General features: G+C 54.0%; 1 protein-coding gene across 2 annotated transcripts; it reads right to left on the bottom strand.

The window, feature by feature from the left end:
• Positions 1 to 21: 21 nt before the first annotated feature.
• On the bottom strand, positions 22 to 27,471 carry CUL4A (cullin 4A). 2 transcript variants are annotated; one of them, XM_055543053.1, is made up of 19 exons: positions 27,318 to 27,471; positions 26,630 to 26,745; positions 17,124 to 17,227; positions 16,316 to 16,385; positions 15,373 to 15,446; positions 14,314 to 14,476; positions 13,997 to 14,086; positions 12,897 to 12,979; positions 11,202 to 11,269; positions 10,634 to 10,752; positions 8,990 to 9,182; positions 7,722 to 7,826; positions 7,371 to 7,481; positions 7,210 to 7,295; positions 6,546 to 6,653; positions 5,227 to 5,340; positions 4,446 to 4,724; positions 2,044 to 2,196; positions 22 to 1,234 (listed from the first exon to the last, which is right to left on the bottom strand). In XM_055543053.1, exons 1-19 carry the CDS (start codon positions 27,469 to 27,471, stop codon positions 1,139 to 1,141), a joined length of 2,286 nt encoding a protein of 761 aa, XP_055399028.1. In that variant the 3' UTR covers positions 22 to 1,138. The 2 variants fall into 2 exon arrangements, with proteins under 2 accessions (XP_055399028.1, XP_055399029.1); XM_055543054.1 differs by lacking the exons at positions 26,630 to 26,745; positions 27,318 to 27,471 and adding an exon at positions 19,806 to 21,052.
• Between the last annotated feature and the right edge of the window lie 256 nt (positions 27,472 to 27,727).

Raw genomic sequence — 27,727 nt, 5'->3', positions numbered from 1 at the left:
GTCATGTTTTAAACACGCGTGTTTCAAAAAGGGAGAATCTTTTAATAATTTAGCACAAAAATCAAATGATATAAACTTGGTATATTCCAGAAAATATTGCTTTCAACACTTACACCATGATCAAAATTCCTTTGGTAGCTTTTAATCAAAACAAAACATGCTATTATGTAAAATATAAAGTACTTTTAAATGTTCTCACAAAAGTATCTTTGTTGTGGTTCCCACATGAACCAGCGTCCGCAGCGTGGGTCCCCTATGCACACGCATGACGGCAGGGCCCACAGGGCCACCTCTGCGCCGCGTCGCTCTCCTCGAGGCGCTGACGTGGTCACACGGAGGACAGCCGCCGCCCAGGGCCGCAAAAACAGAACCAGACTTGACTGTTGCCATCGTACAAACACGCGGTTAGAAAAAGTAAAACAGCAGTCGCCCCTGGGCCAAGAACAGGGGCTGCCAGGCGCAGCCTTAGGGCGGCAAAGACACAGCGCTCCCGCTAAACCCACACAGGGAGAGGACGCAAGCAACACAGTGGGAATGAAACAGAGACAGGGACGGGCTCGCGGCGTCACACACGCCAGAGCGACCTCCTCTCCACGAAGCAGAGGGCTCGCGAGGAGCCTCGTCCAGAAACCAGGCCTCACAGGTTAAAACTTGGTGCAAAGGAACAAACAGAAGCCACTGAGCGGGCTGCGGAATTCATCAGCTGGGACACTGCAGGTTCCCCCCCGACCACCAGTCAGGGGCACCCGCTCTGGGCCTAAGAGCTTGTGTCGGGAGCGCACAGTGGTCCTGCAGGGACGGGAAGCAGCACGGAGGGTCTCACGCCTGCACACACACGCGCGCACACACACAGGACATCGGCTCTGGCACAAGAACACTGCTTACAAAGGAGACTGCCTGCCCGCCCAACCTCAGCCACTCTGCGGAGCCCTGGAAATCCTTAAACGCCTAAAGGAACAGGAGGAAGCACTGGAGGGAAGACACGCCACCTGCGAGTCCCGGGGCCCCGAAAGTGGTCCAAGGACCGCCCTCTCCGAGTATCCCCGAGCGGCCGCACGGCTCGGCCCCGGGGCCTGGGCGCAGTGGAGTGGGCTTCTCCCTGAAGGGGCGTCCTGTGTGTCCTGGGCGCGGGCGGGCCTCAGGCCACGTAGTGGTACTGGTTTGGGCTGTCTTTGTCCCTCTCCATGTAGTCCCTGTCTATGAGAGACTCGATCCGCTTCTTCAGATCTCCAGGCTGGAAAAGAAGAACAAGGGCCCCAGTCACAGGGCGTCCAGCTCACCTTGAGTGAGTGGGTCAGGGTGCACGTCTGAAGCACGTGGGTCAGGGCACATGTCTACACACATCTGGGCAGGACCAGAAGCTCACAACAGAACGACTCAGACAAAGCTCCCTGTTTCAAAGAACGTCAACATCGTAGCGCGAGCCGATGTCTTCCGAGCAGGCAGCTGTTGGGGGCCCCTCAGCCTGCAGAGCGTCCTGTGAGGAGACTGCGCCCTACGCTGTGCTCTCGTCACCGGGGGACACCACACGCAGCCCGGTGCATGCTGTCCCCCTGAGAGAAGGGGAGGCCCGGCCCTCAGGGCGCAGCGCTCCGCCCCAACAGCTGCAGGCCTCGCCCTGTGGCCTCTGCTGGACGTCCGGGTCTCCTGGGCAGGGGACCCCGGCCCCCTCCCACCCGCCCTGGGCCTGCGGAAGCTCGGGGAACACACGGCCCTGCTGGCCCGTCCACGGCCTGGTCCACCTGAGCTCAACGCCACAGTCACCGAGAACCAGACGCCCGCTGGGAGCCCTCAGACACCGGCACTGGGGAAACTCCCGAGGCAGAGAGCCTGGGGCCGGGACCACGGCGGGAGGAGGGGAGGGCGCTGCAGCCACCGGGGCACCGGGAAAGCTGCTCTCTCTCCGCACTCAGAGGGAGGCCTCTGTGGCGAGTGACCAGCGACGGCGGGGAACAGACAGCCGACCCCAGAAGCCGTGAGACAGGGACGCGCGGTGCCAAGGGTATGCAAACGCAGCAACTCGACAAGCTGATGCCCGCTCACCTTGACTGGGAACTTGAGCTGATTGTACAGCTCGGAGACAAGCAGGTTGTGGCCCAGCGTCTTCCTCATCTTCATGATCCTGACGATGGCGGCGTCGATCTGGTACTGCCGGTCCTGGAACACGCGCTCCGTGGTGCTGACCTGCTCCTCCACCTGCGGGAGAGGGCCCGCCGCCCGGCTCAGCACCGGTGCCGCCTCTGGGGGGCTGCTGAGCTCAGGGCAGAGGGCAGGCCAGACTGCGGGGGCCCCTGTGCTGCTCTGCCGCTTTGTTCCAGTGAAACCACTGAACTTCAGCACCAAAATCAGTGAATTTATAGGAATAGTGACACCAATTAAAAGGCTTTGGGTGCTGGCTTTGAAACAGAACTTAAAAAACAGAAACGAGAAACTGCCCGGTAATATGTGACCCTGATTTCTAACAAAACTGACAGTTTAGTAGGTTGTGAGAGAACCCACTCATGTTTTAAAATAGGAGGGTGGCTGGAATGCTTTCTTGATGCTAAGATAACTTCTAGCTGCTCAGAGAACTATTTCAGGGGAAATTTGAAACATACAGACTACTGGAACAATAGAAGTAAACATTCTTTAAAATGTGGGTCAGAGGAAGGTCTTCCTTAAGCTGACCCTCAAGTCAGAAACTGCAGAGGAACAGATTGAAGCTCCCACTGTACTCACGTGGGGAGAACTCTCCCAGAGTGACAGAGCCACCTGCCACCAGTCCCCTCCCTTCAATGTAAACAGAGCACTCCCTACAAGCCAGAGGGGATGTTACAGTAAATGTGCCAGGGACTCGAGATCAAGAATTCATTAAAAAGACGAACGAGCACCAGCGGCGGCCCACGAACGAGCGGGGCAGGACCAGCGGGGCGCCGCAGGCGGGTGGCCGAGAGGCGGACGCGGCGGCCCACGAACGAGCGGGGCAGGACCAGCGGGGCACCGCAGGCAGGTGGCCAAGAGGCGGACGCGGTGACCCACGAACGAGCGGGGCAGGACCAGCGGGGCGCCGCAGGCGGGTGGCCGAGAGGCGGACGCTGGCACTCCCTCTCCAGTCTCAGCCCCGTAGTGCTGATATGGCCACGTTAAAAGACGAAAAACTGAGGATTGGGACGGCCACCTAATTTGTACGAGCTTCTAAATGGCATCAAGATGCTCCGGGGACTCAAAGATAGTCGCACTAACTTGGCCATGAACCACTCCCGTGCCCCCCCGGGGGGAGGACGCAGGCAGGTGGGAAGGTCAGGACCCCCAGGAGCTGGAGACTGGAGCCTGGCGCGTGCTCGTCAGCAAAGCTCACGTCCTCTAACCCGGCGAGTCCAGGGTGAGGAGCTGAGACTCGAGACAGCCAAACCAGGAGCTGAAAGCACGAGTGCGGCTGGGCGGGCACCTCAGCCGAAGGAAGGCCGGGCCCGAGGTGCTGCCAGGCTCTGCACAGGGGCTCCATGCTCTCGGAGTCAAGTCACACGACGTGCGACTCTGCACACGTAAAATCCCAGTCCTGACCTGGGAAGAGGCCCAGCTTAAAAACTGTGTGCGTGAACGTTACAGGGCATGGTCCCCAGAAGAGAGTTTATGTGTGTGCAGCGGAGGAAACGCTGCCAACTCCAGGAGAGCCAGCTGTGGACCATGGAGGTGACAGACAGGCCACCCGGGAAGGACCGCCTGAGTGCCCGCCAGCCCCTCGTCCTTCTGTGTGACTCAGTCGTGAGGAAGCCGGAAAAGGCTGAGGGCACCCCGTGACAGGCGTCTCAGGTCACCCACACAATCTCCACACCAGCCCAAACATCGCTCAAAAATAAAAACACAAAGAACATTTCTCTACGTGTGCTCTGAACGTACTCCCAACTAGGCAGCACAGAGCGTCCGGGGGACAGCACCCCCAGCCCCTGCAGCTGCGGGAGCAGCTGTGAGGCCCGTGCAGTCAGCGCTGGCGCTCCCTCTGGACGGAGCTGCTTCCCGACAAGGCCACGGTGCCCATCTGCTGGACCACAGCCCTGAGGTGCGAGGGCTCCTGCAGCAGGGTGCCCGAGGGCAGCGGCCTGGAGCCGTGACGCTGGGGAGCCTGATCAAAAGTACAGATGCTCGGCCTGAACACGGAGCCCAGTGGCAAGGCTGAGAGGATGGCGGGGGGTGGGCAGAGCTGTTAGGACAGGTCACCAGGTTTGGAATGAGGTGCTCCCTACGTGGACAGAAGGTGGGCTACCAAAGACCTCAATAGGACACGTTTGTGCAGACAGGAAGTTACCTGTTAGACGCGTATCCTTCTGAGTTTCACTCCTGAGTATAGAAGTAGTAAGAGCTATGCTAAAGCATCTCACAGACACAGGTGTGTAATGAGGGTCGAGAAGCTCTTATAGACCCACAGTCCCCTGTAATCGGGGAAGGCGGAGGAAGTGGATACGTACTGTCTCCTTCATCTGAATCTGGTTGATCTTTATGCGAAAGAGCTTGTGCTTGAACTCTGCGTTGAAGAGGAACTTGTCTCCATCCTCCACCTCCTTCCCTTTGGGGCTCTTGAGGAGGACGCGGGCTTTGCCGCAGGCCAGGGACTGCAGCGTCCTCCGCAGCTCGCTGTCCTCTATGCCTGTGGCCATCCTGATGTCCTCGAAGCTGAAGCCGTCCCCTTCATTGAACATGAGCAGCACCAGCGTCTGGAACAGGGACACCTGGAACTCCTTCTTCCCCTGAAAGAGCAGGAGCCACTCAAGTGTGTCTGCCAGCCTGCGGACACCTGGTGAGCCTGCCTGCAGGCGTGCTGGGACGGTACTGGCTAGTCACCAGGGGAGGAGGCGCCCTGATGAGCCTGCGTGCAGTGTGCTGAGATAGTTACTGGCTAGTCACCAGGGGAGGAGGCGCCCTGACGAGCCTGTGCGCGGGCGTGCTAAAACACTCCTAACGAGAAACCAGGTGAGAAGACATCCTGATTAGCCTGTGTGCGGGTGTGCTGAGACACTCCTAACTAGACATCAGGTGAGAATACATCATTAATTTTATTGATTAAAGTATTAGCCCTTCGACCACTTCATTTTACTGACTTTGAAAAGCCAGTATTGAGTTATATTGAATAATCCCTTCCTTTCTACCTTTCTTCCTTTCTACTTTTCTACCAAAGTCTAATGGCAATTTAAGAACATTCTTTTCACAAATGTGCTTCAAAACATAGAAAGTGACAGACAGAGGACTTGCCTCCTTGAACTCCGCTTTCAGCACCGCGTGGCCCAGCGTCGTCTGCCACTGAAGCTTCCGCCCACTGTGCTTCCCCAGATAAAACGTCTTAAACACTTCCTGGAGCTTGATCATCTGTCAGCAAAAGAAAACGAGTGTGATTTTGCTGCACACGCTTACTCTGACACCACCATCGGCTCAGTGTGCAAGTTCCTAAGCCACCGCTGGGCCGAATGAGGCCTGCTCCGTGCGCCGACAGCGGCCACCTGCACGCAGCCTCGTGCTGCCGTCATTTCAGCACCTCCTTCCGGGGCGGCGGGGCCTGCACCCCCTCCCGAGCCCCGCAGGCTCCCTCGGCCCCCTGCGGCCTCTGCGCCCAGGCGCACCATGGCCCACGTGGCCAGAGCCCATGCTCTTGTCCGGCCGCGTCTGGTGGGATGACCCTTGCTGCAGCTCCTCCTGTCCCAGGGAGGCCCTGGGACTCTGGCCCGTCCCTGCCACCCCTCCATGCCTGCCCAGTCCTGCAGCGCCCGCATGTGCAGGCATGCCCTGGGCGGAGAGAGGGGTGAGAGACGAGTGTCAACCAGCAGGGACAGACGGGGCGTGGAGGCTTTCCGGGGAAGAGCGTCTACTTGCAGGGTCACACCAGCCCCGGGAGTGTGAGAGCGCCGGGCTGAGTGTGGGGAAGGGTGCAGACCCGTCCCATCGCGTGGGGAGATGTGGGAGGGGGCGCTGAGTCTGGGACAGCCGCGACGGTCCTGGGGTGGGGGGACTGGAGACACAGGCTGGAGGCTGAGAGGGATGGAGCTGGGGCTTCCGGGGAACATGTGCATTTGGGGTGCAGGCAAGAGGAAACAAAGGAGAGGACGCAACAGACACTGGCTAGAGGGCCAGAAGCGGGAGACTCCAGGAGACTCTGCCCTGGGAACAGGAAGGGCGGATCCAGGCAGCAGCACGTCTGCCCGGGTGCCCGGGCCCTGGGCCCAGCTGTCCTCCCTGGAGGTCCTGGGCCCACGCCGGCAGGCACACCCCACCCCCCTCAAAGGGCCCATGTCAGCCACACACACGCTGTCCCTGCCCTCTCAGGGCCTGGCTCTGGTATGTCGGGTGGGAGCATCAGCCAGCCAAGGAAGCCCGAGGCTCCCACACAGGAGCTAAACCAGCGCCTTCGTGACAGGCAGCCGGCGGACAGAGACAAGGAGCGTGCACTGTGAACGCTGCTCCCAGAGATGACACAGATGGTCAGGGTTTTCAGCGAGCGTGTGACTCCCACACTCCCCGAGGTGCGTGGGCCCTGGGGCACCAGTGTGTGAAAGCCGGGCCGGCTGGAGAGCGCTCACCTCTGGAGTCAGGTGCACCTCCATGGGTGTGTATGTCGGCCAGTAGCCCATGGTCAGTATGTTCACGGTCAGGTCTATGGAGCCCGGGTCACTCTGATTCTGCATGTACTGCAAACACAAGAAACCAAGACACACGGTCACTTTAGAAGAGCACCCAAAAGAATTAACCTCTAGACACTGAGTGACCCCATTTCCAGGCTACAGCTCACCTTGTGTTTTCATTCGTTTGAGTCCCTGGAACACAGCCCACTGGAGCCACACACCCTGGTCTAACGCCACTGGGAAGGTTTTTCTTTAGTTTTGTCCCAAATATGGGTCATTAAACTCATTTAAGCCGGAGTTTCAAGTGCACTTTTAGGAATTACTTTTCTTTTCTTTTTTTCCAACTGCATCACACAGCTGGCAGGACCCTAGTTCCCAGACTGAGGATTGAATCTGGGCCCTCAGCAGTGGAAGCCTGGGGTCCTAACCACTGCACCGACAGGGAATCCCCAGGGGTTATGTTTCTTTTTCATTTTGAAGTGTTTTGAATATGTGAAACATTAACAGTGTAATTTTTAAAGACAAAGATTTTACATAGTTCGTATACTTAAGTACAAAATCACGTCACAGAATTTAAAATAGCGTATTTTTTAAAAAGCTGTTACACTTGAACACAACTTGCCTGCTTGAAATGAACCATGATGTCCTTGGAGAGCTCCATGTCCTTAAACATGCCCTCCAGCTTGCTGGTGAACGCGGCCCCGCACTCTGGACAAAGCGGATGGCGGGTGAGCATCAGGGAGGCCCTGCGTGCGGGCGCTCACCCCACCCCCAGGCGCTTACCGTGCTTCAGCTTCGACAACATAGATTTTTCAGCATCGACGGAGGCACTTTTTCCAACCAGGAGTCTTTTTGCTAAATCTTTTTTGTAAAATGCTTCAAACACATCTTTACCTATTTATAAGCAAGCAAGAACCACGTGAGACATTTGACAGTTGCCGTGAAAATGTTCACCTCAGCGGCTGACTAAGCCCAAGAGGCGACCGCATGCATGTGTGAGCCAGCTCTTCCCGCTGAATCCCCACAAACACCCTTGCTCCGTCCACAGCAGCCGCCACCCTGGCCCTGTGTCGATGGGCAGGGGAGAGACGGGCTGGCGGGGCACTGCGGATGCACGCCTGGAGCCCAGCTCACCGTGGATGAACCGGAACAGGATCATGACCTTGTCCAGCATCCGCTCCAGCTCCTCGTCCGTCGCCTCCTTATTCCCTGCTCTCAGTTTTGAGTCTACGTGCTTTGCTGTAAGAGATGAAGTTATTTGAAAAATAAGCATTCACTATACAATACAATATATATTCTAAATACAAAAAGGAAGATCTTTAATTTCTCCAAGAAAAAACTGAACATAACACTTGGAACTTTCCCAAAATGACATGTTATTATGTAACAAAAAGGCAAACACCTGATGTTCTAAGATCTGTGCTTTCAAGGCACCTGAGAACACACCCTGTGCTCCCACACTGGAGCTTCCTGGCACACGACTGCTCCAGAAACCGGAGCAGCCCACCAGCAGGATGTGCTGAGACGCGGGCAAGGTTTCCTTACGCGGAAGCACTCCTCTCAGGGCCGACCCCGCAGGGACAGAGTGGCTCTGCCTGCCCTCCTGCTTTTGAGACGCACAGGCCACCTCGACCTGCCCGAGGGGAGAATCCGAGCTCCCGAGGGTCTGAATGTGTCTTTAGAGAAACCAGAGTCTATAAAGTGGCCAAAGGCCAAATCAAACAGGTGCATTTGAGCGTCTCCTCCCGTTGGCTCTTCTTAGCTCTTCCCCTTATCGTTCTTTATCCTGCACGTTGCAAACGTGCACACTTGTATTGTGACCTCCACTTTCCCACCGGGCACCTCCAACAGCTCTGTACCACTGCCTCACACCTCCCTGCCCGCCGCCTCTGGACAACTCCAAAAAACTGCCTCACTGATGAGACTCCATGAATCCTGAGTATATTTTGATGCTATCATGAAATAAGTATACAAAGGGATCATTTAAAAGAGATGCCAATCAATCCCACCATATTTTACACTGACTGGAGGATACAAGGTCGGGACTGAATAGCCATCTCCTATCACACGCTGTCGAGAGGTCAACAGTTATCCTCCTAACATTCCTACACGACAAACCCAGGCCAGTTTCTGGGCAGGAGGAGCTCTGGGGCCGGGACTGTGCAGGCGAGGATAAAGCCGCTCGTCTCGTCCTGCTCCTGTGACGTCAGGCTCCATTTCATCACGAAACTACCAGCACACGCTCCCAGTGGAGACACCACGTGCTCACATGCGGATCCAACACGCAGAGCGCACGCTGCTGTCTGTGGTTTCCGGAAAGGCTGTCCCTTTAAGGCACAGTCCATCCTCCCCGCGAGGCGCCTGCTCTTGGGGAAGCCTCTGCGTGAGTTGTGCTTTCCTACCGATCAGCTCCGCAGGCTTATTGGGCCTCTTGTTGATGAACGTCTCGAAGGACTCTTTCATCAGGTTGATGAACTTCTCGCTCCGCTGGAAGCACACGTCTATCACGTGGTCCACTCGGTCCTTGAAGTCCAGCAGGTCCTGCACCATGTCTTTGTCCTTTTCAGGATTGATGACGATCGTTGTCCCAAAAGTCTGCAAAACACAGCAGGTCAGCAACAGGGCTCTGATACAGCAGCTTCTCTCCTGCTATCGAACAATCACGATGGCTTAACACATTAATCACTTCCAGTATTCAATGCTTGATCACTCCAGAAGTCTCACAAATGTAGTCCACATTCGAAAAGTTAAGTGGGTATGCCAACTAACCTTTAGGGTTACAATTCTGCTTCTGGAAGAACTTTTACTTATAACTCCCTCAGAAATTAATCCTCTTAACCGTCTACACCTATTTGGACTTTCTAACTATAGTTCTTTTTCTTTCACTTCTAACTGTGCTTTAGACTCTGCTTTTCAGCCTGCGTTTTTATTTAAGAAATGCTATTTAAACACGACTAGAAGTCTGTATGACAATAACAGCTGGCTATCGGACCACACAAACTGCTGGCTTCCACAGGACACACAAGGAGCTCCATGTCAGGGGCGCACATGGGGGCAGACACTGGCGGGAAGGCCCGGGTGAAGCGGCACAGAGGCTTGGGGAGAGGGCCCGGCACGGCCTGCAGGGGTGGGGGGTGTCACAGCTCACTGTCAGCAGACACTTGGGCAGGTTCACAATCCAACACGTCCTGCCCAGACTGGACGCTGCAAAGCTGCCCTCCTGTGTCAGGACCCGTGCCCACTCTTTCAGGACCCCTGGGCAGCAGAACCCTCAACCCCCACAGCCTCTCCTGGCATAAAGCCCAGCACTGGCCCGGCCTGAGTCACTCCTGCCTCTCAGCTCAATACAGCGGCACAAGATCTTGGGGGTGTGTGTGCGTGTACAAGCTTTCCACGCGCAGGCCCGACTGTTCCCGTCGTCTTTCTTACTGCGTTGAAGCTTCTTCCTGATGGTTACAGACCCGTGTGCAGTGAGAAGAGTGAGCGTGTGCCTGTGCGCTCAGCCTGGTCCCCAACGCTGACACACGGGCCCCAACCGAGCAGCAGCACGACCAGGCCTCGGCCCGACACAGTCTACGCCTGCTCGTCCAGATGGACCACAAGTCCACCTACACCTCGCCGGGTGTGCACCACCCAAGCCCAGCACCACACGGATCACTCCTGTTGCCTTTTTATAACCGAAACATGCATAAATCCCGGATTTGTAGGAAACAAAGCCGCATACACCCTGCCCAGACATACCAAACTGTGTAACAGTTCCCACTGAGCCATGCCTGAAATTATGTTTCAACAGTAGATTCACAAAGGCAACTTTCTGAAAATCACAAGCGCAGCATCCCACTAGTGCTTACGCTGACAGCAAAGCGCCAAACGGCAGCTTGTAAACGCTCGCCCGCTGCTACTCATCCCCAAGGCCGTGTGCGCAAGGGGCCCGGAAGGCGGTGGGCAGGTCAGCCAGGCCCCCCGACCGTGAAGGAGCCGAGGCCGCTCTGTGGCCCGGGGCCCAGGCGGCCCCACGAGCCCCGCCCGCCCAGGGCCGCACACACCTTGATGTAATCGCTCCAGTGCTGGAGCAGCGCCTGCTGGCCGCCCCGCACGCGGCTGAACAGCTGGAACATCTGCGTGAGGTCCGGCACTCGGTTCTCGTCCAGCAGGTGGTCCAGCCCTGAAACCACACGGCAGCGTGAGCTCTGGCGGCAGGTGGACGGGGCACTGAACCCGCACCGCCAGCCCCGGGTGTGCGGCCAGGTCTGCTCCCTCCCCGGGACCGCCGCGCAGGCAGGAGGCAGCCGTCAGGCCCGCTGGCTGTCCGCCACACGTCCACGCTTGTGGTCAGCCCAGGCCTGAGCACAGCGAGGCTGTCTGCCCGCCAGAGGCGGGGGTCTTTCAGCCCCGACAGACTCCTGTGACTTTAGCTCGAACGGTGCGTGCTCCCTGCCCACTCCTTCAACACAACTGGTAACCAAGGCCCCCCCGGGCTGAGGGCCACCCCCTTCGATGACTCATAGTGACTGTGTTACAGCCAATGGCCCCACGTTGTCACCGCGCTGCTCCAACCCTCTTACTGAATGCAGGACAAGCGGTCAGTGCACACACGAGCGGTGGGAAATCTACCTTTCTGCAGAATTGCTGTTAAATGTTCTCCCAAGAGCTGCTTCTCCACACAGGCGATCAGTGGTTTCCTGGGGGGTGGTGCACAAGGAGCCCATCAACCACGAGGGACGGGACCACGCCAGCGCTGACCCGGTCTCGGGCCGCTGAGTCCAGCGAGGAGGGCGGCAGCAGACGGGGCGACCACGCACAGAGGGGCTGCCGGCGGCCCTCACGCTCCGGCCAGCTGAGCTCCAGTCCCTGGGGCTCCTGGACTGCTGCCCTCAGTCGCACCCCACTGGGTCCCACAGCCCCCCCCGCCGCCCCAGCGGCCCCTCTGTTCTCACTTCCACCTGCGTCCTCCCAGGATCACACATCAAAACTCGACTCCCTACAGTCTGGGAGTGTCACATGCAACAGAGAACCTGACATTCTGGAGACAGGCGTGTGGGGCTGTCCCCTGCACAAGGGGACACAGCGCCCTTGTGGGGTCCAGGCCTCTGCTCGCTGAGCTCTGCTCTCAGAGATCAGAGCCCTACTGCAGTCCCAGGACTTACTAACCTTGGGCCCACTCGAGGGACTTCTCCCTGCACCACCTCACGTGGCCCTCACGGCAGCCCCGACAGAGAGAGGCCGCAGCCACCTGGGGTCCGGGCACCGAGGGCTCAGCTTCGAGCCGTCCCAACGCCCTGAGGAGGGGGCGTGCAGCCCGGGGCTCGTTTACTGGCCTCCTGAGTCTGCTTTCTATGAAAATCACCTTTTACTCGATGACCTTTGAGTCATCTGACGCTGCAGAAGCCACCTCAGTGCTCCTCAAAACCCTAAGTCAGGGAACCACCCTTCTCTACAAGTCCTCCGCTTAGCCTGCAGTCACTTCTCGGTGAGATGGGGAGAGTGGGGCTCTTCTGCAGCACCTGCACCCAGGGGCGCCTGAGCCTGCAGGAGCAGCCGTGGGGCCGGGCACCAGGCGCTGCAGGCTGAGGCGTCCCACCAGACAGTCTTCTGTCTCGCTGCACCCATCCCCGAGGTCCCGGCGGCACCTCCAGCTCCGCGTGTGGGGGCAGCATTTCTGCTCCGGCCCTCTGTGCTCTCGAGCTGTCACGCTGTCCCTTCCTTTCACTGCCCCCCCCCCCCCCCACAACCAGCCACCACAACGCACACAGTTTAGCACTTTCCCTCTTAAGACATCTCTCTTTTCCATCTCCCACGTTTATGCTCTGACCTTCCTCACTTAAATAAACATTATGTGCCTGACACAGACACTCAAAAAACTTTCCCTTGAACTTCTCCCTAGATACTCATCGATTTAGAGAAAAAAATTAAGTGAAATGAGAAAATAATGGGACTTAGTAGCAAAATAATTACAGCTACATCAGTACATCAGATATCCAACCAAAGTTTACAACCAAAACTGCCTACATTCAGTGATACCCCATTAACATTTTTATAAATGACAGATTCATAACGTAAATTAAAAATGGTAAAGAGACACCAAGTATCTCTGTCTGAATCACTCCTCTGGATAGGAACTCAAGACAGGCGACTTGGTCAGTGTAACTTACGACTGCTGAATAATCACGAGTAATAAGCTGCTCGAGGACCAAAAATACATCCAGGGTCAGAGAGCAGCGAGCGAGTCTGTGAGACACCTGTGTGTGGGGAAGTGGAGGGGACGTCGTCCCCAGGAGGCCACCAGATGGAGCCCGGAGCTGCACTCACTGTGTGCTGTGATCCAGGTATGTGATCACGCGGTCCGCCTCCTCCTCCAAGCGCTTACTCACGTGGTCAAGATACTCTGGAACCTTTCAGAAAGAACATTGAAACACATCAGCAACAAAACACATTCTTCATGTGACCCAAGAAGTTCAAACACTGCTTTAGTAAAACAAAAAGCAGAATTGCACACAAGCCAAACTGGAACACCGACTGATGGGAGTGGGGAAGGGACACGGGGCCCGGGCTAGGTCACAGCACCCCGTCCACGCACGGTGCGGCCAGCGAACACCAATCACACGCTTTCTCCAGAGGCCCCAGAGTGGTTGCAGATCTCAAACCACACTCTGAGTTTCCGGGGGTGAAGGGCGCCTGTGCTGCCCCCTGCCTGCACAGCAGGGGCCCCATGGCAGGGGTCCCTGAGGCCCTGGCGCGGGGTGGTGGCCAGGCCGCCCTCCGACGTGAACTGCCCCCCAGCCTGTGCTGGCCCCCGGGCTTCCTTTTGGGTTGGGCTCTAAGACCCGAGAAACCAGCTAGAGAGGTTTTGGGGTTTGATTACCATCACCTGGTATTCCCCCATGGCTTTTAGGGTCATTTTTTTCAATGTCTCACACAGATGAAAACTGTTAACATATCGGGTTTATCTTTCATATTTAAGCATTATCTTTAGAGAATTCCTGGCGTTCCAGTGGTTAGGACTCCACGCTTCCACTGCAGGGGGCACGGTTCAATCCTTGGTCTGGGAACTAAGATCCCGCAAACGGCTCAGCACAGGCACCCCGCCCCCCAACACACACACACACACACACAATTATATTTTATCATACTCTTTCATCTTGAGCTCCTTTAGGTAAATCAGAAGCTGCTTTTCTGGCTTTTTTAATGGGGGGACAACAATGGAAAAGTTTCTAAAATAGGGGGAGAAATTAAACCCTCAAAATACTAAGAAAGAACCTCATTACTGGGAATTGAAACTAGATTGTAGCTTTCAGGAGATTTTCAGTGGAATGTTCGCCTGTGTGAAAAGACAGACGCTTAGAAATCACACCTGGATACACATCTGTGAAAACAAAGTAAGGCGTTTCACAAACGTCTCGGCGACTCACCTCTCTTTCTTGCATTAACCTCTGGCCTTCTGCAGCATATAAACAATTCGTTTCTTCCAAAAATTTCAGTTCAAATGAGTCTTTATATACCTAAAAAATGAGCAGAGTTACTGGCCAATTATAGCAAAGCCTCTCATCCTGAAGGCTGACCCCACGGCGAGGGCGGCTGGCTGCATTGCCACGGCCCTGCTGGGGGTGGCTACGTTCTCGCCCCGGGTGGAAGGGAGAACACTTCTGCATTTTCAGCAACGTGTGAACGGTGTGGTCTCCACCGAGGTCTGACCCGTCTGTGGCGTGGGGTCGGTGGCTGGGCCCACCTGGAGGTCGGACAGCATGCCCAGCAGGCTCCGCAGCAGGCTCCGGTCCACCGCCTCGCCGCTCCGCTCCCGCTCGATCAGCAGCAGGATGCCATCAATGGTTTTCGTCTGGACCATTTTATCACTGATAATGTGGTTTCTAAACAGCTCTAACCCCATATCCCTGCACAAACAGAAAAAGCAAGACGTGTTAGGTTCACTCTTGACAAATTTTGGGTGAAGCTCCAGACACACTTACTTGCTAACTCGCTAGTGCACACGTCAACTTCTTTTAATTTTCCTCTTTGACAGTCTGGCGCACCTTGTGCTTCTTCCCTCATCCGGGTGGCCTGTTTCCTGCGTGAGTCAGTGGGTCCCCCCACCCTGCCCGGGGCCCCGGGGTCTCCTGTCCTCGGTGTCCCCCCAGCCCGTGCTCCAGCTGCTGCGTCTGTCTGCGCTGCAGGACCACAGAATGAGGATGCAAAGCAGAGCCCACCACCCGTCCTCTGCCCGTTGCCCAAGGAATCAGGAGGAAGTTTGGCCATGGCCGCAGGCACCCTCTTCTGGAAGCTGATATCTCGGCTCGGGCTCTAGCAACTCCCACTCAGCCAGCAGGACACGCCCTCACCCCCTCCGCCGCCCACAAGCCATGTGTCCCGGGCACAGCACCCGAATCAGGAGTGACTGTCTGTGTGGATGGAGGCCAGGAGGGCTGCGGATGAGCTGGGGCAGGCTCCCGCACAGGCTGAGCTGCTCGGGAGGCAGCAAGTGGGGACCCGGGCAACAGGGGCGCAGGGTCCCGCTCACAGGGCCCCCCAAAGGCCCCACGTGAGGAGCAGGGGGAAGTCAGGCCCCCGTGCTCAGCCTCCCCAGAGGAGAGTGAGTGGTGGAGACTGAGCCTGCTGGGCCTGTCCCGGGACTCCATCGCCCGCAGGAGACCACATGGGACTGCCAGCTGCCAGCTCGGTGGCCACCCCTCAGAGATGGATGCCCCGGGCTGAGGTCCACCAAGGGGCCCAGGAGGCGCGGAGGACAGACAGACGGTCGGGCACACGTGGCAGCCACAGTGCAGACACTCACCAGATGGAAGGCAGCGTGGAGTTCTGTAGCACGTACGTGCGGTCCAGGAACAGGAAGATGCTCCGGATCATGATCTGGGGGCAGAGGGCCAAGTCAGTCCACGCCAGGCCTCTGAGCGGTCATGCTGCTGTCTCAGATCTAACACGGCTGCCTCACCAAGACCCTCTCAGGATTGACATCCCTGAATCTAATTGTTCCCCTTGGTGCTGGCTTTTCCTCTTTCATCCAGAAAATCTGACGAGGGATTTCAGAGCACTCGGCCTCCGAGACACATGTGAGCTCAGTCCCTTCCTCACTGATGTGCTCAATGCCCTTAGCCTGGGCTCCAGCATTCCTTCCTGGCACGTGGGCATGCGGCCCTCAACTGGCTCTGCAGGCTCAGGGGGCGTGGGGGCCCAGGACTCTCCTCTCAGGGAGCTCCCCAGACTCTGTCCAGGAGCTTTGCTCACACAAGTAAACAGAACCTTCCTGACGGACATTCGCCCATTTCTACCACTCACGCAGTGCTTGGCCTGGAAGAGACTCTCTTGCTGTCACCACTTACCTCCGTTAGGAAACAAAAGCGTCCAACCCACTCGGGAGAGCTACTGACATTGCCCTTGCTCCCCCTCTCCTAACTCTCAGCCAGGCCACCCTGAAAACTCACACGCATAAAGCCAAATTAGAATCAACACAGCCACTAAGTCTAAGCCTGGCTGTCCATAGGTACTGGGAAGCCCTGGGATTCGGGCTTGATTCTCAGGCACAAACTGAGATCAAGGAAAACTTCAGAGGCTCACCAGAGTCCCAGGCCCGGGGCTACTGGTGTGTGTGGTCTGAAGGCCCTGAACAGGACAGACCCCAAGCCCCGCTCACGACCCGCCTGCCCTGCCCGTGCACCGAGGCCGGCACAGGGAGGAGGCGCCCAGGCCGCCAGCATCGCAGAGGCCGTTGGCAAGCTCACCATCTGTCTGCAGTGGTCCTGCCAGCACGTGTTAATCTTCTTGAGAAACAACACACTGTCTAGTGAGTCTGTGCAGGGCTGCTAAGGAAAGCTTCAGAAAACAGGCTGATTTATTGCAGTTTTTACCTCTTAATTTCAGCTCTCTTCACCACAGACTACCGCATCTATTTAGTACTCAGATTACTGAAAGACCAGAAGCTCAGAAGCCACAAGTGTGGTTTCTGAGTCCCCACATGCCCCTGCGAACCGTGATGCACCTGCCTCATCCCTTCACGCCCGCCCTGTACCCTTGCCCCCTGCCCGGGTCCGGCCCCGGAGGGAGGAAGCGGGCCTGCTGCCAACAGCAAAGGCCCAGGGGGGTCTCAGGCAGCGAGGCCCTGAGCTGAAGACCACTGCGCCCCCAGCTGCACACTGTGAGTAGACAGGCAAGGCTTGCTTCATGTGGCCAAGTTTGTGGCAACCGGTTATAAGCCACAGAAAATCAACAAGAGTTTTAAGAACAAGAATAAAGAATAGCAGAACTCAAACTTTAAGATATTTTTTAGAATGTTTCCTAAATACTTCAAACCAGTCTTAAGAAATGGACACTCTCACTTAATCAGCAAAGAAGTTTAAAGGTAAAAAATTCCACTTCAAAAAAATCTGTTTTGTATGATATAAATGCAAGGTTTTGTTTCCATAAATAAAAGATAATTTTAAAAGTTTTTGTTTTAATATTAAGGATGTTCGTTCATTCTTTATTCTATTAGCGTTCAGTTTCAAAATATTTAGGTAATGAACAGGAATCGCCTAAATAAAAAAAGGATATTCTCTGAACTGAAGGATCTGTGCTTGGACGTGGCCTTCGCAGGCCTGGCGCAGCTGCTGGTAGAGCGTGGGGGACACTTTGTGGGAACAAAGGTTTTCAACAGCCTGAAGACAAAAGGAATAACCAGTTATTCGCTACGAATGACAAACTTGTTCTTTAAAAAAGTGTATTTGTGCAAACAGCTATAATCGCAACAGAAAGGCGCCCTTCAGCACGCACACAGGCTGCACCGTCACAGTGGCTCAGGGCCACCGCTGCTGGGGCGCCGGAGACCAGCAGAGAGCTCCGCAGCAGCAGGGGCCCAGAGCACGGGCGCGGCGGCGCCCCGACGCCCGCCCGAGGATGGGGCCCCGAGGGGCCAGGCTTCTCCCGACGCCCCCAGGCTCCCTGCCCAGCAGCCTCTGGTCCTGGCTGCACTCCACTCACTTGAGGACCAAAATGGGCCTGAGCCCACAGGCCCTTGTCTGCGGTGGGGCTGCAGGGAGGAGTGAGCCAACCCCGAGGATCACAATGTGAAACCCGCCCAGAAACACCTGCTCCAGACTCCGAGACCACCCACGGCAGGGGAGGGGGCAGGAGACCCAGGGAGACGATCCCACGGCAGGGGCGGGGACAGGAGATCCAGGGCTCCAAACTCTGAGACCACCCCTGACAGAGGAGGGGACAGGAGACCCAGGGAGACCACCCATGGCAGGGGGGAGGGGACAGGAGACCCAGGGCTCCAGACTCTAAGACCACCCCTGACAGGGGAGGGGACAGGAGATCCAGGGCCCTTCAGGCTCACGAGTGGGTGACGGTCCAAAAGGAGCTCAAGGACCAAGGTCCCAAGTGTGGGGCGACTCTTAAATTTGGCTTAAATTAATGAAGAAACAAGTGTTTGTGGCGGAAACAATTTTCATAGAATATTATCGATCCACATCAAAGAAATAATACTTGTATATTCTTACCAGTTCTAATAAAATTTTCTTTCAAATCTCATGTACAAAATCAGCATCTGATCCAATCCAAATATGAAATACTATAAAGAGAAATGCAGTGTTTCTACTGCCTATTTCTGAACAGTTTAAAAAAGTATGTGGGATATACAGAACGGACACATTTTAGAATCTCTACTCAAATATAAGGGCAACTTACGTTTTTATAGCGATAATAACTATGTAAAGAAATACATAATATACAAAACACATGCATACTTATAAGGTTCAAAAGAGAACATGGAAAAAGAAAACAAGAATACCTTTCCCTTACATTCTGTGCGTTAATGAGAACAACGGGTTCCCATCCACGTTTTCTTTCTATATCCTTCACTTCCTTTCTCAAACTTAATGGTTTTATAATTCACTCCAAGATCTACTGTCCTTTTCCCTCTTAAAAAAAAAAGGGGGTATAATGTCCTAACAAAGACTTTTGTTCCAGTAGTCATTCAGTTCAGTCGCTCAGACGTGTCCGACTCTTGCAACCCCATGAATCGCAGCACGCCAGGCCTCCCTGTCCATCACCAACTCCCGGAGTTCACTCAGACTCATGTCCATCGAGTCAGTGATGCCATCCAGCCATCTCATCCTCTGTCGTCCCCTTCTCCTCTTGCCCCCAATCCCTCCCAGCATCAGAGTCTTTTCCAATGAGTCAACTCTTCGCATGAGGTGGCCAAAGTACTGGAGTTTCAGCTTCAGCATCATTCCTTCCAAAGAACACCCAGGGCTGATCTCCTTCAGAATGGACTGGTTGGATCTCCTTGCAGTCCAAGGGACTCTCAAGAGTCTTCTCCAACACCACAGTTCAAAAGCATCAATTCTTCGGCGCTCAGCCTTCTTCACAGTCCAACTCTCACATCCATACATGACCACAGGAAAAACCATAACCTTGACTAGACGAACCTTTGTCCGCAAAGTAATGTCTCTGCTTTTGAATAAGCTATCTAGGTTGGTCATAACTTTCCTTCCAAGGAGTAAGTGTCTTTTAATTTCATGGCTGCAGTCACCATCTGCAGTGATTTTGGAGCCCAAAAAAATAAAGTCTGACACTGTTTCCACTCTTTCCCCATCTATTTCCCATGAAGTGATGGGACCGGATGCCATGATCTTCGTTTTCTGAACGTTGAACTTTAAGCCAACTTTTTCACTCTCCACTTTCACTTTCATCAAGAAGCTTTTAGTTCCTCTTCACTTTTTGCCATAAAGGTGGTGTCATCTGCATATCTGAGGTTATTGATATTTCTCCTGGCAATCTTGATTCCAGTTTGTGTTTCTTTCAGTCCAGTGTTTCTCATGATGTGCTCTGCATAGAAGTTAAATAAACAGGGTGACAATATACAGCCTTGACGTACTCCTTTTCCTATTTGGAACCAGTCTGTTGTTCCATGTCCAGTTCTAACTGTTGCTTCCTGACCTACATACAGATTTCTCAAGAGGCAGGTCAGGTGGTCTGGTATTCCCATCTCTTTCAGAATTTTCCACAGTTTATTGTGATCCACACAGTCAAAGGCTTTGGCATAGTCAATAAAGCAGAAATAGATGTTTTTCTGGAACTCTCTTGCTTTTTCCATGATCCAGCGGATGTTGGCAATTTGATCTCTGGTTCCTCTGCCTTTTCTAAAACCAGCTTAAACATCAGGAAGTTCAAGGTTCACATACTGCTGAAGCCTGGCTTTACAAATATAATTATTAAAAATTAAGTTTTTACCTTAATACACGGAGAAAACATATTTCCTTTGGTAAAAATCAAGACACACTCAGTGGTGTGTGCCCTTCACGAAGGGCATCTTTTCGGGAGCACCTCTGAAGCTCCAGGTCCTGAGGCGCGTGTCAGTGTCCTCACAACGGCCTTTTCCGGGCTGGGAGCTGTTTGGCGGATTCTGTAACCAGCTAGCTCCCCCTCGTATGTGCCCTGTTTGGCATGTGCTCACTATTTACATAAAGTCCACTGAGGCTGTTTTTAACTTGGAATCTGGAGCCAAGCCCCGAGGCGCAGGCGGGCCGGGCGCCGTCACCCAGCCTCTGCTGACTCACTGCTGGCGTCCTCGTGTTACAGGAGCCCGTCACCTGCTCTGCCCCCGCGGGGGGGCCGGCGGGGCAGAGACGCTGCAGGCCCTTCTCCCTAGAACTAGTTCAGGAGGTTTAGTCACACTTGGAAATCTAGAAATCCCTCTCTGGGTGCACGAAGCCCCCTGTGGGGCCATGTGGGCAGCACAGGTCTAGGGGACGCAGCGCCCAGAGAGGGTGAGCAGGACCCGGGTCCCAAAGGCAGCAGACCGAAGGGGTTTTCCTCGGCCAGCTGGGCAGCCCGTCAATCTCCCAGCCCTGCCTCCCTCCCCACAGCGCCACACCCGCTCTGCACAGGCTTATCTGTGTCAGGACAGACGAGTGTCCCAGCAAAACACTTCCCCCGAGAGAGCGCCTCCCACATCCAGGAGCAAACCAGCTGGAAGGGGGAAAAGTGAAAAACAAACACTGCCCTCCAGGCCCGGGGGAGACCGCGCCCCCGACCCTTGCAAGGAAGGAGCGGCCTGGGGGAGACTGAGCCCCAGGCCCTTCCACTGGACGGAGCGGCCAGGGGGAGACTGCGCCCCCGGCCCTTCCACGGGACGGAGCGGCCCGGGGGAGACCGTGCCCCTGACCACTCCACCGGATGGAGCGGCCCAGGGGAGACTGCGCCCCCGGCCCTTCCACGGACAGAGCGGCCGGGGGAGACCGCGCCCCTGACCCTTCCACGGACGGAGCAGCCAGGCCCAGCCCTCGGCCTCGGCAGTGAGCTGCCTCCTCCAGCCGCCCCGCCCTGGTCACCGGAGTGGGTGCCAGGCGTGTCTGAACGCTACAAGCCCACCGCACGGGATGCTGTCTCCCCAGGTTCCTGCCCATGAGAAACCAGTGAAGAGCAGCGCAAAAATGGGCCTGAGTATGGAGCGAAGGATAGGGAGGCCCAGGAGACTCCAAGGGGACAGGACGCCCACCCTCCCAGCCCCAGTCCCAAGCCGGGATGTGATTCCCTCATACAGAAGACCGACTTCCAGGAGTGACCAAGTTGGTGAATTACAGAATCCTTGCTGTTAAGCCTAAGCTATCTGAACTTGAATACTGCGTTTCTGAGTAACTCGTGCACTAAACTCACTCTCCATTACTTCACGCTCTCCAACAGGCCATCAAGTAAAGTGTCCACCCATCTCCCACTTTCCGGGCTCCCTTGCTCTCTTGAATCCACCTTGTGGATACACCAGCACCCGAGTCCACCCCACTCTCCTTCCCCAAGCTCAGTAGGTACAGGGGTCACGGAGACTTCACTCCAGGACTCAGCACCAGCAGCGTGGCTTTTCTCAAGTGCAAGTTCCCTGTGACAGGTTTGAGTCTGAGCATCAAAACCAGCCTGAAATCCACACAGATCAGACTCAAGATTGCAGAGGGGGAGGGGGGATGAGAGGGATGCCCAGGAGCTGGCGGTCGGCAGATGCAAACTCTTACACTTAGGATGGATGAGCAACAAGGGCCGCTGTGGAGAGAGCCACAGCCAACCTCCTGGGACAGACCACAAGTGAAGGAACATTAAGAATACATATGTTACACACGTGTGTATATATAAGAATATATACATAACGCGTAAGACCGCGTGTGAACCTGGCTCGCCACGCTGCGCCGCAGTCAACAACATCTCCATTGTTTAAAAAATCAAAAGCAAAACAAAAATCTAGTCTGAAATCAACACACAGCCTTCCCCGAAACTCTTCTTGAAAACGTTCAGGTTCCCACGGTTTCACTGAGCTGACAGGTAGGACTAAGACACAGACACCCAGATACACTTTCTCCAGCGAGCTGGGATTTCACACCTAACTTCAGAGAAGATCTATGTATGCAAACTCTCCTCCTCCTCCTCGCGTCACAGGAAGAACTGAGTGGGGTGTGGATCTACTGGCTCATCATCATGGTCAGAACATCCCTTCCCAGCAAACAAAGGCCAAGTGAGGAGCGGCAGGTGGGCTGAAGCTGCCCTTGGCCTCCGCAGAGGCCTCTGCAGGCCTGGCTGCCTGCGAGGGGGAGGCCAGACCTGCTCTGGGGAAACTGGTCAACATCAAAACAAGAGGTGCTCCCTCCAACATCCCGAAAACCTCCTCAAACAGAACCAACCTTGCAAGCTCTGGTGAGGACCGTTAACAAACAAAAGATTCTGGCAAAGTGCGTCCCACCCCAGCACAGAAGCTGGGGCTCTATGCTGAGGCCCCAAGGCGAGCACTGTCCACGCCGCCAGAGCCCAGGGTAACGTCCCCACCACGCCACCGACTCTCCCCCCAACCTGCACCACATGACCTGAGCGGCTCACCCTGTAGACACACACCACTCCTAAGTTCGGAGCGGCCAGGTGCCCACCCGCGCACCTGCCTCCAAAGGGCGGCCACTGATCCCTCAGGCCCTCCAGAGATGCCCCCCAGGAGGAGTGGTGCCACTGTGGGGGGAAGCACCCCGAGCCTCAAGGTCCCAAGACACACCACCAGGACACCTGGAAACACCATCTGTGATGGTATCCAAGGTAACCACGATGAAACACATCCTGGGTAAAAGTCCAACCAAGAAAACACTGGGCAATTGATACCAGACAGTCAAATCTCCAGGAAAAGAGCAATAATGAGCCCTAGCTGGAAGATGTAATGCTTTACTAAATTAAAAGCCCCTGAGTTTGGCCACGTGGTGGGACACTTGCTTCTGGCCCAGACAAAGCAAAGGAACAAGCCTCACCTGCTACTGAAATAATACACAAAACTGCAGTTTTCAAAGCACTGCACACTGGGTTCTGAGAGGCAGTGACCTCGGCAGACAGAAGACAGACAAGCACTGACCACTCGGGCGTCCAGTGTCCAGGCCGCAGAGCGGGCGCCCTGAGCTGAGGACTCAGGAAGGTTCTGCGTTGGCAGCGGGGCGGTTAGTCCCGGACAAAACCATGCTCTAGTCCTGCCTGGCACACCTACAGGCAACAGTCTAAAAGGTCAAACTGACTCCAAATAAATTAACCAAGTCGGGAACAAAACTCAAGAATGTTCACAGGAACACTAAGCATCCAGCACACAAGTCAGAACCCACGGTGTCTGCATCTAGTCAGAGCTGCTGCACAGGCCAAAGGGAGGAACACAACTCACTGGGGAGAAAAAGCAACCATGCCAGGCAGCCGGAATGAAGGCTTGGCAGATCAGGACGCAGAGGAGATGGAACCACGTCCACACGCCAAAAAAGTTGAGTACAGACAGAGAAGATACAAACCAGATTCAAACTGAACACCTAGAGAGGAGAACAACGCAAGGGAAAATCACACTGGATGGCACGAACGGCAGACTAGACGCCGCAGCAGAAGAGTGAGCTCAAGCAGGTGGGTAAACTGAACAGTTTCATATCCACTAAGGAAACCTGTAGTTGAAAATCCTTCCACCAAGAAAGCCAAGATGGCTTCCCTGGGGAATTCTCTCAAACATTTAGGGAGAAATAATACCAACTCTATACAAAGTCTTCCAGAAAATGTAAAGGAGGGAATATTTCCGATTCATTTTTTGAGGCCAACATTACTCTGACAACAAAATCAGACACAGACATTACATGAATATCAATATCAATATCCTCTGTTATCACAGATACAAAAATTAACACACGGTTGGCAGACTGAATCTAACAATACATAAAAAAAAGGTAATACTCATGACCAAGCAGGATTTATTCCAGAATGAAAGACCAGTCTAAGATTTGAAAAATCAATCAATGTAATTAGCAAACTAAAATACAAAAATCAGACGACCACCTCGACAGTCACAGAAGAATTTATCAAAATCCAACATGTATTTCTGATAAAAGTGCTCAGCAAAATAGGAACAGAGAGGAACTTCCTCAACTTGATAATGCGTATTCCGGGAAAACCCACGGCTAGCATCGCATGATGTTAAATGATGAAAGACTAACAGCTTTTTTTCCCAAGACCGAGAACAAAACAAGTGTACCTGCTCTTCACATTCCTATTAGCCATCAGAGGCTCTACTCAGTGTAATCAGGCAAGAAAAGGAAATAAAAGGAATGTAGATTAGAAAGGGAGAAGGGAAGTTATTTCTATTCATAGGCGATGTGACTGTCAGTATAGAAAATCCAACGTTACCTACAAAAAAAGCTACAGAAAAAAGTGCAATCAGCAAGACATAGCACAACAGATCAATGTATAAAATCATTTGTATTTATACACACTATCAAGAAATCAAAATTTATACCACCTTTTATAACACTATAAAAATATGAACCGCTTTTAGGGATAAATTTCACAAGACCTATGCAATGAACTAGAACACACTGTTGAGACCCAACTAAGCGAGAGCTGCCCTTGTGAGCAGCTGGGGTCAGTGATGTCAAGATACAACTCTTCCCACGCTCACCTAGAATTCCACAGAATCCCACCCAAGATCCTAGAACGCTTTTCTGAGAAACTGGCAAACAGATTCTAAAATTCATACAGAAATACAATGGACCTAGAAGAGCCAAAACAAGTTTATCTAAAAAAGGATAAAGCTGGAGGGCCAGTGCTCCAGACTTTGAGGCTTCAGGCTCTCATCTGGACAGCAATTTCTGATGAAGGGACAGAGCAGCTCGCTGGGGGAAGCTCAGACGCCTCGCCACGCGGCACTGGACCAAGCGGACATCCACAGGGAGGACAATGAGCTTGGAGGTACAGCCCACAAGAGATACAACTACTCACCTGCAAACAGATAACACACCTAAGTGTGGAACTGAAACCCCTGAAATGTCCACAAAGAAATAAGAGAGAATCCACACCACCTTAGATTAGGCAAAGACTTCTCAGACAGACACTACAAGCACAATCCATAAAAGACCAAATTGATACAAAGACTTCCTCAGAATTTAAAACTTCTGCTCTCTGAAAGCCATAGCTAAGAGACTCAAAAGGCAAGTTGTAAACTGGGAGAACATAAGTGCAAGGCAAATATCTGAAATAAGATATGTACGCAGAATACATAATAACCCCAAACACTCGATGGTAAGAAAATAAACAAGACCATAAAAAATGAGCAGAAGATGTGAACACACACTTCAGTAAAGCAGGTATAAGGAATGGCAATGGGCACAAGAAAAGATACTTAATATCATTAGGGAATTGCAAATTAAAACCAAGGTGAAATTCTGCTGCATACCAAACTAGAACAGCAAAAATTAAAGACTGACAATACCAGACATTGGCATAGACATGGAGCATCTTAAACTCTCACACGGCACTGGCAGAGACAAAAACTCATGACACCACTGTGAAAAAGCTATGAAATGTCTTATGAAACCCAGATATTCATTAACTCACGATAACCAACTGTGGTACCCAGAGTATTCAGCGACAAAGAAACCAGTTACTGTCAAAAGGCCCACACCAAATGCAGAAGCACTACCCTAAGTGAAAGGAGCCAGGTACAAGAGACTGCAAGAGGCACAGTTCCATTCAGATGAGGTTCTAGAAACGGCAGAAGGTACCAACAGACAGCAAGTCAGTGATTGCCAAGGGCTGGGAGTGAGGAGGGGTGGCTGGCCGCACAGGGGCCTCCGGGCACTGTCTGTGGTGACGGAATGTTCTACAAGTGGACACATCTGTTAAAACTTACTCAAGGACACATTCCATATCTTAATAAAGTGGTTAAAACACACAACAGACTTAAAGTTAAGACAAAGAAGGCACATATGTTCATCAAACTGTCAACAGCAGTCTTCTTTGGGTGGCAGAAATATCGGGGATTTTCATTTTCTTCAATGCACTTTTTGCAGTGTCCATAATTTTTATAACATAATTGCTTATGTAAACATGAAAAGGTTTTTACTTATTTTTTACAATTATCGAACGTTAAGCTCTTTATGTCATATTGGGGTACAGCCAGTTAATGACGCTGTTGGAGTTTCAGGTTAACAGCAAAGGGACTTAGCCACACATACACATGTATCCACTCTCCCCCAAACCCTCCTAGAAAAAAAATTTAAACTCAAGTCTCTTAATAGAGAAGCTATATATCAATATAAATGCTATTCTATTACCTAAAACGTAGGTAAGAGTTTCGTATATAACATAATGGATAATAATTTGCTGCATATTTGGAAAATGTTAAAAGTCCTATGGCTCTTAGAAACACATTTCTCTCCTATAAATGGGTTAAATTTAAATACCTTTCAACAGCTTAAGCCTGAAAATGAAATAAAAATCCCACAACCACCAAAAACAGAAAACATTCCTTGACTCGGGACAGGATTCCGCAGAACTCCTACTGTTCCTGTTGGAGGCAGATACTCGGATTCTATTACCTCCTTCTCTATTGTCTCTGAAACAACACTGGGGACCACAAAATCCATGGCTGCGTCACGTTTCACCGGAGCTGGACTGTTGCGCTATTTAGACCACTATAAAAAAAGTCAGGTAAGTGGGAAACAGGATGCAGGGACGGTTTCCGTCTCAGTGAGCCTTCTGTAAAGCTCTGCTCTTAGCCGCCTGTGGACCTTACTTACCTGGTAGAGCTCTTCCAGGTTGTAGCGGATGGAGGTGCTGCTCTGTATGGCTCTCACCGCTTCATGAAGCTTCTGCCAGGTGTCCTGAGTGTAGTTATCAGGCAATTTAGGTCTGTCTGTAATTGCAGACAGAGTCAGTAGGTAACGGCACCCATGCCAACAATCACACGTCTTCAAAAAACCATTCTACAAAAAAAGTACTTCAAAGGCACACAGCTAAGGAACGCAGGACATTGTTTTCCCAGTACAAGGTACCGTGTTTATAAATCTCTCGGGTTACAGACTCTGCAACCATCCCACCTTCGTTTTGCTAAGTAAACACATCGAATACTGATGACCAGTGTAAGCGGATGTAGAAAACATAAAAATCTTGTTCTTTTACTTAACGAGTGGACTTCCCAAACGGGAGGACGCGGAATAGTTACACTCTACTCAACACTGGAAGTTGCCCGAAACTGCCCCCAGTTGGGAGGACGCTGAGGCGGGAGCTCCTGACCGGCCAGAGGCGCGGGCTTGGGGGCCGCGCCGCCGCAGGGCCGGGGCGAGCGGAGGGGGTGACCACGCCGCCCCGCCGAGAGCTCCGGTCCCGCCGCGCCCGGCCCGGCCCGGCCCGCCGCGACCGGGCGACCGCGGATCGCGGGGCGGCGGCCGAGGGCGCCCCCGGCCCGCCCGCCGGCCCCGCACCCACCTCGGAAATTCTTGATCACGAGCTTCTTGGAGCCGCCGGCACCGCCGGGCTTGGCGGTGACGGCGGCCGCGGCGAGGGACGCGGGCTTGGTGAGGCCGTTGGTGTGTCCGACGAGCGCCGAGAAGCTGCCCTTCCGGGGGGTCTCGTCAGCCATGGCCGCGGCCTCCGCCCGTCCGCCGCTCGCCCGGCCCGGCCTCCGCTCCGGCCTCCCTCGGCCGCGCTCCCTCGGCCCGGCCCGGCCCGGCCCAACCGCCGCCTGGCTCGCCTGCTATGCCCGCCCGGCCCGACCCCGCGCCTCAGGTCCCGGAGCGCGCAGGACCCCGACCCGAACCGACCCGGCCCGACCCGGCCGCAAGCGCTCTGGCGCCGCAGTCCGCGTCCGCCGCGGCCCGTGAGGAACCCGCAGCAGC

Source organism: Bubalus kerabau, chromosome 12 (assembly GCF_029407905.1).
Source record: "Bubalus kerabau isolate K-KA32 ecotype Philippines breed swamp buffalo chromosome 12, PCC_UOA_SB_1v2, whole genome shotgun sequence".
NCBI lineage: Eukaryota > Metazoa > Chordata > Mammalia > Artiodactyla > Bovidae > Bubalus > Bubalus kerabau.
Note: the sequence above shows the minus strand (reverse complement) of the source record. Positions and strands in the feature narration are given on the sequence as shown.